Here is a 13074-nt window from a genome sequence, read left to right as displayed (position 1 = left end):
AGGAAAAAAAAAAAAGGAAGATTTGTTTTAGGAGGATTTCTTAAACTATCTCTCAAGAATAACGGGCTGAAAAAAAAAAAAGGAAAACGGGCTAAGGAGGGGAGCCTGGGTGGCTCCGTCGGTTAGGCACCCCAACTCTTGATTTTGGCTCAGGTCGTGATCTCAGAGTTCGTGAGGTTGAGCCCCAAGTCAGGCTCCGCACTCTCAGCGCAGAATCCTGCTTGGGAGTCTCTCTCTCTCCGTCTCTCTCTGCCCCTCCCTCCCTGTCAAAATAAATAAATAAACTTCAAAAATTAAAAAAAATTAAAAAAAAAGAATAGGTTAAATTGGTCAGGGGGAGAAAAGGCTCTGCAGATAATAACGCACAGCACTCTTGGCAAGCGGGAGCGGGGGCAGCCAAACCGTGGTTCTAGCCCAAACCATCCTGGAAACAGTTCTCACCCATGGCCATAACCAGACCCACAGACTTGCCCTGGACCAAAGCCACCCCCCAGTGCAATCAGCTCTGCTCTCAGGTAGGCCTCAGGCTCACTGGGGAGCCGTTGCAAATGCAGATTTGGGGAGCCCCCCAGCAGGTTAAGTCAGGAGGTCTGGGAGGGGGCTGGAGCCCCAGGTTAACAAGACCAGGGGGGTCCTGGGCTCACCCTGGGACCATCACTAAGCACAGCCCCCCAAGCGAGCCCATGTGCACCCTGCAATGAGGAACAGAGCTTCAGGAGAGGCAACCGTTTTTTTTTTTTTTTTTTTTTTGCAAGCTCCTACCTCGAGGGCACAAGAGGCAGTCTGAGTCCCGGGGAAACACTTTTGCTTGCTAATAAAGTGCCTAAGTGCCTATGGGTGGAGTAGCACTGAAAAATCCCATTATTAGGATTTAAAAGAGTGTTTAATTCAAGAATACTTTGGAAGCAGAAATGTAAGCTTTCTCACAGCTCTGAAAAGGCCTGAAATACTATGCCGCTAATTAGTAATTGTGATGGACCCAGCTGTGGAGATTGAAATTTCGGGAACTCTTTTAGATCTCTACAATTAGGACGGCTCCTTAATGCCCCCCCCACCACCCCACAGAAAAGCTGGTGGTTTTCTCTAACAGCCTTTTTAATTGAACAGTGTGCCAGAGTTTCTAATCTCTGGTGAAGTGAAAGATGCCGAAAATAATGATCTGAAGAAAGATAAAGAATGTTAACAAATCTTCAAAAAATAATGCAGATTCCAGGCTTTTTTTTTTTTTTTTTGCAACCCACCAGGGTTTCTCAGCCTCAGCAGCACTAACACTGTGGGGCCAGCCTGGACACCACAGGACAGTTAGCGGTGTCCCGGGGTCCCGGTACAGGACATGCGGCGGCACCCCCCCCCCCCCCCCCCCCCCCCCGCCAACGCCTGTGGCAACCAAAACCGTCCCGGGCATTGTCAAACACCCCTGTCGAGAACCACACCGGGGCAAGTTCGAATGACCTTGCAGGCTGACCTCTGGTGCCAGTGCCAGAGCCACGACCCTTAGGTGACCCTTATGTCCGTCACTTTTCCCCCGCCTCTGCCCCGCCCCCACGTGGCCAGCCTGGGTGGATGACAACATTAACAGCAGTGGCAGCAGACAGCATCTGGGCAAGCGCGGAGCTCAAGAAGTAAGTGCGTTGTTTCACGCAGTCCCTGGTGTAGACACGGCAAGACTAAGTTAACAGACTCACCTGATTTCACACAGGTTTTTTTTTTCCCCCTTTTCCTTTTTGAAAGAGAGAGAGCATGAGCAGGGGAGGGACAGTCTGTGCTGTCTGTGCTGACAGCAGTGAGCCCGACGCGGGGCTCGAACTCATGAGCCCTGAGATCACGACCTGAGCTGAAGTCGGGCGCTCGACCGACTGAGCCACCCGGGTGTCCCCTTCACACAGTTTCTAAGTGGCCGAGGCAGGGATCAAGCCCATCAGGGCCTGCGCTCTCCTGAGTGTGGGAACATTCCTGTTTCCACCTGGCAGGTCCCCCTTCTCCCTGCCCCTTAACTCATTCCTTCCCCGGGGACCGTGAGGAGGGCCCACCCATCCGATGGATGAACTGGGAGAAGGAGCCGGGCAATGCCCGGTCCCCCTTTGTCCTGGCTTCTGGGCTCCCCCTGCCAGCAGAGAGGACATGCTCCTGTCCCCCTATTGCCATATGCAGGGGGCCTGCCAGCCTCTGGTTGCCCAGCCTGCATGTGACCGGGTAGACACATATAACCTGAGGGAGGTTTTAGGAAGCCGACGTGGCGGCGAGTCTCGGCCACCTTCTCCAAAAGGTTTTGTCAGTTACGATGCTGACATTCTGATTCGTCTCCCTGTCACTTCATTCCTAACTGGAGCAGTAAACAGGGGTGTGGGTGTGGAACCCTCTCGAGACCCAATACAGAGCACAAGGCCTCGCCCAGACACGAGCTCTGTAACCACGGCAGAACCAGCCACCACAGGGAATCTGACGAGGGTTTACTCAACTCCCACGCAACCCTTTCTGTTCCACGGAGCGGTGTGAAACCAGGACAAAGCCTGGATTCTATTTTCCTTCTTTCAAACTTTTACCAAACCCTGGCTACAAACGGGCAGGTCGACAAACATGCCTGAACATCGCAACTCCTCGATGGCGTCCCTGGAGAGGCTCAGGCAAGGGGACTGAGCAGCGTGGGAGCTCAGAGAAAGGTCCGGGCAGGCTCCCGAGAGCCGGCCGTGTCTGTTTGCCCGGGTGGTTCTTTGTCACCCGTGTCGTCTTCTTCTAAGAATCACCCTGCAACTTCCCCAGGTTTCCCCACTCAAAACGTCAAAGAAACCATGAGAACAAAATCCTGAACACTTACCAATTTTTCCAATGAGATTATTTTGAAGATAGAGGATTTTTAAGTCCCGGCACCATTTGTCAATATGCTCTAGTCTTTCTATTTCTTGCTGATGCAAGGAGAGCTCCTCCAGGGAAAAAATGACACAGTCATTGTGCTCGGAGTTCCGTCTAATAAGATCTTCTGTGACTGAAAGAAAATTTGTTATGTGTTACGTCTCCGTCCCTATGTTCATCATCAGGTTATGACATGACGAATGCGTTGGATTTTCTTCCCAGTTAAATGTCAATCCCCCAGGCCCGAGTGATTTTCAAAGGGGAAGAGAACAGACAAGTGTTGCCTTGTCTGGCGACACCATGGTGAGTCAGAGAGATTTTGCCTTTTTTGCACAAGGTCTACCTACATTTTGCTGTAGGGATGGAGAGAGAGTTGGTGGGTAATGATCATGAGAGTGTTGCTATGGCGTATGTTGACATGACATCCTGTGGTGCTATCATGCCAAACTGGACGAGACCCGCTAAGGAGACCACGACAGGGCAACTTGCGACTAAGTGGCACAGTCTGGCCACCAGGGGGCCAAAAACATGTAAGCAGCTCCCAGCCTTCAGTAAGGAAAGGTCTGTCCATTCAACTGACATTGATTAATTGAACTCGAGTTGGAGAGGGAGGAGGAGCACGCTAGATTTTGCACTGCAATCTTGTAGAGCAGCTACCCTGAGCTCTGTTTCCAGGAGGAATGAAAGGAGCCGCTCACGGGAGGGGGGTAGTAAGAGTCCCTGCCCCTCTGACCAGAGTGCTATGCGGCACGGGGGGGGGGGGGGGGCTGGCCTGCCACGGGTGCACCGAGGGAATGGGGACAATTCTCTGGTCCACGGTTGGAGCCAAGAGCAAGACGGGAATCCCCTTCCTAAGACACACCCAAGTTAAAGACGTGATGACAACGGAGACGCCCTATGTTTTCCAGCGCTATTAAAAAGATCATTAATCCATTTTAATGTCCCGCCTTTTAGATGGACAGTGGATTGGTACATGTCCAGCCCAAGAGACAACAAAGATTCATTTGTTGCCACGTACAAGTGCCAGGCACTGTCCTAAGTGCTTTGCATGTATTAACATACGAGTACGTATAGGGGGCAGATGAGGAATTGAGGCACAGAGAGGTTCAATAACTTGCCCAGGGTTTTGGACCTCTACAGGCTCCTCTAGCCGAGACAGAGTTCTTCACAGCACCCTCGGCTGCCAACGTCCACACCACACTCTTAAAGGTGGACTTGCCCTTTTGTTAAAAAAAAAAAAAAAAAAAAAGGAGTCGGGGAGGGGGTGCCTGGGTGGCTCAGTTGGTTCAGCATCCAACTTCAGCTCAGCTCATGATCTCACGGTTCGTCAAGCTCCACATCAGGCTCTGTGCTGACAGCTCGGAGCCTGGAGCCTGCTTCAGATTCTGTGTCTCCCTCTCTCTCTGCCCCTCCCATGCTCGTGCTCTGTCTCTGTCTCTCAATAATAGATAAATGTCAAAAAAACAAAAACAAAAACAAAAACAACAGTGAAAACAGCTACGAACTCGATCATCTGTGTGCAGGAGGCTGAACCCCTGCTATTTCTGGTGGTAGGAGATGGGGTTGCTTGCAAAGACAGCTCTTTGGAAGTCAGGGGAAACGTGAAGGTCTGGAGATTAAAACACCATGCTGTTCTACGTTTTGGCTCCACTAGCAGGCAGAGGTGGCTAACAGAACCCCAGCCGGGTCCCGGGGAGAAGCGGGCCCAAATGGCAGGCAAAGGGGCTAACAGGGCGTTCTGGCCAGTCCTGGCCCCCCGGGGTCCCTACTGCCTGCTGCACTCTGCTGTCTCCGGATGCCACGGCTAGTACGCGAACCAGCGTAAACAGGAAACAGCTTTCTGGAAACCAAACCTCTAACAGAAGGGCAGGAAAACTAGTCTCCACACATCCCACTCCCAAAGTTGGCTCTAACAGCTTCGGTCAAATGATAGTGGATGCACGGGTACAGCAAGCTGAGGACACAGCAAAGCTGTTGCGTGACGTCAACTGTATTACCTGCCTCTGTAATTATCTGTAAGAACTGTCTTAGCAACGATGCAACAGGGATGAAGGGGTTGGGACGGCACAACCAATGTTATTTCGGCGAATTCAGTGAAATGTGGGAATTATTCGCTACTACGGATAAGACCCTCAATTACCAGGAGGGTATGTGTAACCTTAACTACACCAATCCATGGAGCAGGGGGCTGGGTTTTTGGAGGCCTTGCCGCCATCAGATCTGAAGTCCACGGGGCCAGGAGGATGGGCCCATCCGGAGCCCATGCCCTTCCGTCTAGAACATGTCCCAGGTGGAGGAACAACAGAATTCTCTGCCCAAGGGGCCCCAGGCCTGCCTCCAAGCTCGACGCTGGCCACTTCTCCAGGTCCATCCCAGACCACACCATCAGGTATGCATCCCAAAGTGTCCAAGGAGCAGCTGTTTGCTGAGCTGTGGACGGATATGCAGGCTGAGTATCCACCTTCATACGTGGGCTTGAGGGGCCAGGATAGGGCCAGGGATGGGAAGAGAAGGGAGGGATGGCCGGGGAGCCAGCTCTCCCCAGCCCTGCCCCCCCCAGCTCTGGCACAGATCCCAAGGGGTTTGAGAAACGTATTAAATGTAGCCTTCTGGGTCGTTATAAAGGTCTCCTTGTCAAGGGTGGAAAATGCATTTTATGCGGCAGTTTGATTATAACTTGATACATGGGCCTTGTTATAGTCTTTCCCTGGGTCCCCAGTTGCCCCTGAAGGCTTAGTGGGTTATTCATATTGAAGATATAAACCCAACTGGAATCCCACAGAAGCCATCATCGGTAAGTACAGTTAAGTCGAATGTGTTCAGGGGAATTCTGAAAACACCTTGTTAAGCATCACCGTCTCTGGCCTGCAAAAGCTAACATCAGCATCTGCGCAGCCCCCCCGGGGGCTTCCTGGGTCTCAGAAACACTAAAGGTATCTCAGGCCTCTCCAGCTCTACAGTCTTAAAGGCTTTTCCGATTTGTCCGACCCTAAAGGCCAGCAGCTTCCTCTACGGACACCAAATATCCTTCCTACATTCCCTGGCTACACCTTTCCTAAAATTCAGAAACCCTTCTCATTATGCTATTGCATGTGTGAATTTGATCACTTCCATGCGATTGCCAAACCCTCCCTTTCAGAGGCATGTAGATATTAGGAAGGAATTATGTTGATCCGCATCTCCTAGCCGCAACAATTAAGATGATAAAAGTCACTATTAGTCAAAAGGAATGGGGGGAGAGGAGCCCCCGCCCTTAGCATAATCACTAATTGGTGTGTGCATGCACACACAGGAGGGACCGACAGTTGATCTGGCACCCCAGGGACGCCTGCCCAACAGCAACAATTACAGACAATTAGGACAGATGAAAAGAAAATGGAGAATCACAGAGGAAGGCAAGATCTCCCAGCGGCCTACTTCTGGGCTCTTCCATATTAAGCAAGCTGACGCGTGGCACACCGTTTTATGGCGCTCAGGAAACTGCTGTTACGCGGCACTGCCCGCCTGCAACGGCAGACGTCAGTGAGGAAACCAGCGTCCCCAGGAAGAAATGTGCAAGAGCGTCCACGCGGTGGATGGAGACAACAGTGCTCCGCGCCTCGCGACAGGAAAGCATTCTGCCCTTCTACGCACTGTGTAATTCAGACCAAACGTGCTGGAGCTCCCGGGAGCACGGTTCACCTTTGGGAAGCCCTACACCAAATACGACAGCACTGCATTTACACGAAGTCATTCCAGGGATTTAAAACTGTTTTGGAAGTCTCAGTGGGTCGTCATAACGCTATTTCGAGAGAGATGGCGTGGGCGATGCCCACCACACAGTGGAGGAAGAACATTCCCGGGTAGCGGATGAGAAACAGTGTGCTTTCACATCCTGATTTTGGAAAAATTCGCAGAGCAAAACGCACGACTTGAATGGATTCTGGGAAGTGTCTTGCCCACGGGGGGCTGCTAACCAAGATATGGCTGGAGCCGTCGTGGCGGGTAAAACCACTGACAGCGAAAACCACGGATTCGTACTTCTCTCGCTAGCAGAATGCTGCTAAGGATTCCGAGGGCTTAACCGAAACTCACCGGCCAGCCCAGGCTTCTTTTCGATTCCTTACAATGACCGGGTTCTCAACAACTCCAGGGAGGGCAATAAAATGACTTTGTGGGCTGGGGGCGGGGCAGAGGGCAGAAGGAGAAGGTTTCTGGAGTCCCGGAAGTTGTCAGGCTGCCGTTTCTACCAAGATTTTTCAGTGGCTTGAGCAAAGTTCTAGAAGCTTCCAAAGCCGCCAACTTAGTGTTCATTCCTTCAGGCTTTATATAGTGTTTTGTGAAGAGCCCTCGATTCCTCACTAGATTAGAATAAAGTCAATAATCTGTGTTCCTAGCAGGTTTTGCAGAATGTTTAAACATCTCGGAAGACGCAGCAGATATATTCATGACTTAACAAGAGACGAAGGGGTCACAAACAGGAGAAGGTCACCTCTTGTAGCATCTAAACTGTTCTTTCTTGTATGGTTTCCAATGGACACTTTTCTTTTTTTTTTAATTTTTTTTTTCAACGTTTATTTATTTTTAGGACAGAGAGAGACAGAGCATGAACGGGGGAGGTGCAGAGAGAGAGGGAGACACAGAATCGGAAACAGGCTCCAGGCTCTGAGCCATCAGCCCAGAGCCCGACGCGGGGCTCGAACTCACGGACCGCGAGATCGTGACCTGGCTGAAGTCGGACGCTTAACCAACTGCGCCACCCAGGCGCCCCTCCAATGGACACTTTTCAAAACAGGATTGCTCATTTGCTCTGCCTTTTTTTACTGACTCGAGGTCATCATAACGTGCAACGCTAGCCACACAAGACCTAACGCAACAATACCCTCTCGTGTCTATTCACACGGAGAGTGCTAGTAAAGACCATGGTGAAGTGCCATGGGGCAGTGACAGAAGTGTACAGAGGGAACAGGGAGGACAGAGAAAGGGGGGATCAGGGCTACTGAGTGACAGGAGGGACGTCAAAAGAGGCATCATGGAGAAGAAGCCTGAGCTGAGTCTTGAAACGTGAGTAGGTATTTGCCGGATAAACAGATGAGGAAGGGCGCTCCAGCTACAACGGACACTATGTTGCACTTCCCAGATCCCTCCTTCCAAACTGAAGAATCAGTTCCTCCAGCTGCTGGGAGTGGTGCCAGCGGACTGCCCTCAGGCTGCCCACTTTCTTCATAAGTCACTCCGCTGAAATGACACCCCGACCAACGCCACGCCCCTTCCCAGGAAAGCCCATATCCAACGACTGGCTGAAGAGGGGCCATAAGGGCCCAGCCCTCTCACCCAAGCTTGGGAAAATCAGAATGTCCATTTCCAGTTTAGATCTCCAAGTATCCGGGTGGGTTTGTGGGTAAGGCCTTTGTTAAAATGCATCATAGCCCAAAGTCCTTCCCCGCCCAGTCTTGCCTCCTTCCCTACCCACTCCAGTAACGTTCCGGAGTGAACCTCCTACACACTAATCTGCATCGAAGAGTCTGCCTTCCAGCCAACCCAACCTGGAAGGGTTGATATCAGAAGTGGTACGTGAAGGCAGACGCTAGCCACGACGGGCCTCCGGAGTCAGAGTCGGCTGCCCGAGTGGCAATGAGGACACCATTACTGGTGGTAGGTGGGGCACAGATGGTGTCGGGCACAAGGTAGCTGGGGGACGTTCAACACTTGCACTACAGTGTCAACCCATTTGGAATACTATAACACAAGCGCCATAAAGCAGGTGGATTATAAATTAGAAACATTTATTTCTCACAGTTCTGGAGGCTGGAAGTCCAAGGTCATAGCACCGGCAGATCTAGTGTCTGGGGACAGCCGGCTTCCCCACTGATGGTAATCTCACACAGTGGAAGGAGCAAGCCAGGTCTCTGGGGCCTCTTTCATAAGGGCAGTAATCCCAATTATGAGGGCTCCCTGCTCACGACCCACCTCCTATATGAATTTGGGGGGGGGGGGACACAAACATTCAACCTATAGCAAAGAGATCGCACCAGTAAGTGTGACGTGACACATTGGGCAATAGAGAAATACAGGGGACACTATAACTCAAAGGACAGCTGTATTGGGTGGCTGCTGTTGTGGACACTGTTGGAAAGGAAAGGCTAGACGTGATTCATCGGACAGTTAAAAAAAAAGCCAGAGTAGCACACTGGCAGCGTATAAAGAGGTTTGCTTCCTAAAACCAGAGGGTAGAGAGGCCAGAGAACAAGGACCAGGACTAAATCATAAGAGGAGCAGGAACTTCATGTTCCAGACATGATGGAGTCATAGGGACAGAAAAATCCAGGAAAGAAATATATGAAAACACACACACACACACACACACACACACACACACACACACACACACACCAAACACTGAACATCAGGAAATCCAAAGGGAAGTCAGAAAGTGTCTTGAACAGAACAAAAAAAAGAAAAGGTGGGACGCCTGGGTGTCTCGGTCGGTTCAGGGTCAGACTTCGGCTCAGGTCATGAACTCAGAGTTCGTGAGTTCAAGCCCTACGTCGGGGTCTGTGCTAACAGCTCACAGCCTGGAACCTGCTTTAGATTCTATGTCTCCCTCTCCCTATGTTCCTCTCCCACTTGCACTCTGTCTCTCTGTCTCTCTCAAAAATAAATAAATATATTTTTTAAAAGGCATATCAAAATGTGTGTGATATGGCTAAAACATAAGTTGGGGAAAATTAACAGCACTAATGCCTATAGTAAGAAAGGAAAAAGGTCTCAAACATTAGCTTCCTCCTTAAGAAGCTAGAAAAAGAATAAATTGAACCCAAACTAAGCAGAAGAAAGGAAGCAAAAAAGAAAAAAGATTAGACCAAAAATCAGTGAAATGCAAACAAAAACAATGGAAAAAGTCAATAAAAAATACATAAAAAAATAAAATTGGTAAACATCTAGCCAGACTGATCAGTAAAGAGAGAGAAGACATAAATTTCCATTATTAGCAAGGAAAGCATGACATCAGATTATACAGAATTAAAAGGCTAATAAGAGAGTAATCTAAATAACTATGCTAATAAATTTGAGAACTTATATTAAAAGGGAAAATTTCTTAAAAGACACAAACTACCAAAACTCAAGCAGCAAGACACAGATAAATCAAACAGCCCTGCATCTACCACAGTAGTTGAATATGTAGTTCAAACCTTTCCACAAAGAAAACCATAGCACAGGCATCTTCACTGATGAATTCTACCAAACATTTAAGAAAAAATAATACCCAGTGTACAAAAACACTTCTATAAAATGTACAAAAATTTAAGAACTTAAGAAAATTTAAGAATGCTTGCTAAGATAATTCTACAAAGCCAGCCTACCCTGAGCCCAAAACTAGACAAATACAAGGCCAAGGCTGACCACAAGAGATGCTTTTAAAGACCTGGGTTAACTGATAGAAACTGGGATGACAGACTCCTAAAACAATGAAGGTCAGTAGCAACACTTAACTTTAGAAGCTAGGTGGATAGATGTTCTAATGAGGGACAAGGTTGGAGTGGGGCCAGTGGTCTACATCCACGGAGGGCAATGGAGACGGTGAATAGAATATGACATTCCTAAGGACAAAATAGATGCTCAGCCAACAAAGGTACTACTCAATCTGTGCAATCAAAAGACAGCAAGGATTGATGACCAGAAAACGAAGGACAGTTGCCTCAATAAAAATTCACAATTTCTTGCCAGTCTCCAGACCTTAGTGAGTTTGGGGACCCGAAACGAGGGTTGCCAGATTTAGCGAATAAAAATACTGGGTGTCCTGTATTTTATTTGACAACATGTTGTCTAAAAGAGAGGCTGAGTCCCCAAGAATAGTTGGCAAGGATTCATCCAAATCCTTTCCAAAAGGCCTGCTGGCCATTTACTTGAGTGACAATACCCTGGGGAAGGGGGAATACCAAATCACTGGGACGCTTGGGGGCTCCAGGTCTGAGCTGCCATTAACATCTGGAAACAACAAAGCATTGCCTTACCACAGTGGGGACCTGTGGGGGCCAGGTAATAAATGGAATCATGCCCCCGACCAATTCATTAACACATGTTGAAGAATATTTGGGTTGTTTCCATTTTTTAGCTACTATGAAAGCAGTTGCTATAAATAGTCACACACAGTCTGTGTGTGTACAAAGGCTTTTGTTTTCCTTTTGTAATAGCTAAGGATTACACGGGTGGGAGACAAAGTTTTCGTTTAATTTTTACCAACGTTGGTCTAATTTTTTTGTCTACTGTTTAGAAAGGAGTGTGAGAACAAATACCAACTGGTTTAGGATTGGGGCTTTTCCTATTCACAAATCACCCACCCCCTCCACCACCAGGCTGTCAGCTCTTGCACGGAAGAAACCTCATCGTCAAGCACAGTCTCTTGATTTAAAAATACTCATTATGACACTTCCACCAGAAGTGAGCAGTTAGGCTGAACTGTACAAAATTGTCATAAAGGAGAGGAGAGTCGAAGATGGTGTTCGCGGGCAAATAAAGATGTTAATCCCCTCACGTTGCACATTCTGCGGGTGTATTTTTAAACACTTAGCAACACTTAGCCAAGTCGGTAAAACGGTTCTATTACTGCCTTCGTTTTGGAGATGGGGCTTAGGCCCACATGGGTGAAGTCACTCGCTCTAGGTCTCAAGGCTGCCAAGTGGAGGAGGGGGGCGCCGGCTTCCGTTCCCTCCACCCCCGGGTACGATGCCTAATAGAACAGTGTGGACGCTGCAGCCCTGAGACAGTGACTAGCCCGGGACCACCCGGCGAGCAAGGAGGCGCTTGGGCCCCGAACCGGATGTGTCTGACGCCAAGCCCTGGACCTTCCACCACCCCCTCTCATGAAGCCCCCGCCTTTCTTGCCCACCGCATTTTATGGACGAGGAACCTTGAGCCCCGCGGAGGCAAGGCTGCCCGCCGGGTCGGCGGAGGGGCTGGCCCAGCCGGACCTGAGGAGCGCAGGGTTGGGCCGGGGTGCGCGGGCGGGAAGGGGCGGCGGCGGCCCGGGTCCCCTGGGACGTGGGACGATGCCCGGAAGGGGGACGGTTGAGGGCGGCAGGGAGGAGGGGACGCTTACTCCGGCCCATGGCGCCTCTCGGGTTCGCGGGCCCGGGAAGAAGCTCGGACTCTTAGGACTCCGTATACGCTTCTCAGTCACGCCTCCGCGCGTCCACAGCGGACCTCGGGAGCCATGGCAACGAGGACTCTACGGCGGCCGCACGGGGCCAGGCGCCGCCGCGTTTCCCGAGCTCGCGAGAAGCAGGGAGCAGAGACTCCGCAACGAGCGCTGGCCCCTCCCCGTACCCCGTCCTCTTCCCCGTCCCCACCCCGCCTTCCCCGGACGGGTCCCCTTTCCCCAGATCGTCTGGACGGTCTAAAGAGAACCACGGACGCTCGCTTCCAGGTGGATCCGCCTCCCAGGCGGGCCTCCCAGCCCGCCCTCCACTTTCTCCTCTCTGGGGAGTTAACGCGCTCCGGAGCCAAGGGGGTCAGAATGGCGCCCCCACTGCCCTCGCCGGCGGGGCGGGCTTAAACTTCTCATCTGTAGGATGCGGGATAATCAAAAACTTCAGGAGATCCTGGTGGAGGTTTGATTTGAGTAAAGGAAAGACCCGTTTTAAAAACAGCCTCCCTGTAAAGGGTAGTTGTCCTCGTTGGATTTCATCTCCTTAGTCACAGCCCAGCACCGATCTCCTCCTAACAGGTGTTCTAAAAACACCACCCTCAGCAACTTTCCCTAGCCACCCACCACTTTGTGGCTGCCAAAAATAGAAAGTGCATCTCCTGGAATTCCCGTTACTCCTCTCGCATTTCCCCAGACCCCTTCCCAAAGTGCCCAATTCGCTTTACCCAATTCTGGACTAGGAAGGACATCAGTAATTCATCCTCGGTTAGCTTCATATGTTCATATGTCAGCGCTTTAAGGGATGACAAAGTTGTTTGTTTGTTTGTTTATTACCACCTTCACTCATTTTGTCCACCCCCCCCCCCCAGCCTCTGGCAACCAGAACTGATTTATTCTTTGTATCTCTGAGTTCATTTGTTTTTAGATTCTGCATATAAGTGAGATCCTAGAGTATTTGTCTTTCTCTGCCTGACTTATTTCACTTGATGTAATACCCTCCAGGGTCATCCATGTTGTAACAAATGACAAGATTTCCTTCTTTTAACGACTGAAATATATATATATATATATATATATATATATATATATATATATAT

At 50.1% G+C, this 13074-nt stretch overlaps 1 protein-coding gene across 4 annotated transcripts in view; it reads right to left on the bottom strand.

The window, feature by feature from the left end:
• The window catches only part of DNAAF11 (dynein axonemal assembly factor 11), a 78985-nt gene extending 66922 nt beyond the window's left edge, over positions 1-12063 (bottom strand). For 3 of the 4 annotated variants that reach the window (XM_045453651.1, XM_045453653.1, XM_045453654.1), the window contains exons 1-2: positions 6268-6298; positions 2816-2983 (exon numbers count right to left, since the gene is read on the bottom strand). In XM_045453651.1, coding sequence (XP_045309607.1) covers positions 2816-2983; positions 6268-6283 — 184 coding nt within the window. In that variant the 5' untranslated portion in view covers positions 6284-6298. Of the gene's footprint in view, positions 1-2815; positions 2984-6267; positions 6299-11929 lie in introns of those variants that run through there. The other variant, XM_045453652.1, reaches the window with a different exon arrangement.
• Between the last annotated feature and the right edge of the window lie 1011 nt (positions 12064-13074).

The sequence above is a fragment of the Leopardus geoffroyi genome, chromosome C3, assembly GCF_018350155.1.
Source record: "Leopardus geoffroyi isolate Oge1 chromosome C3, O.geoffroyi_Oge1_pat1.0, whole genome shotgun sequence".
NCBI classification, from domain to species: Eukaryota; Metazoa; Chordata; class Mammalia; order Carnivora; family Felidae; genus Leopardus; species Leopardus geoffroyi.
Note: the sequence above shows the minus strand (reverse complement) of the source record. Positions and strands in the feature narration are given on the sequence as shown.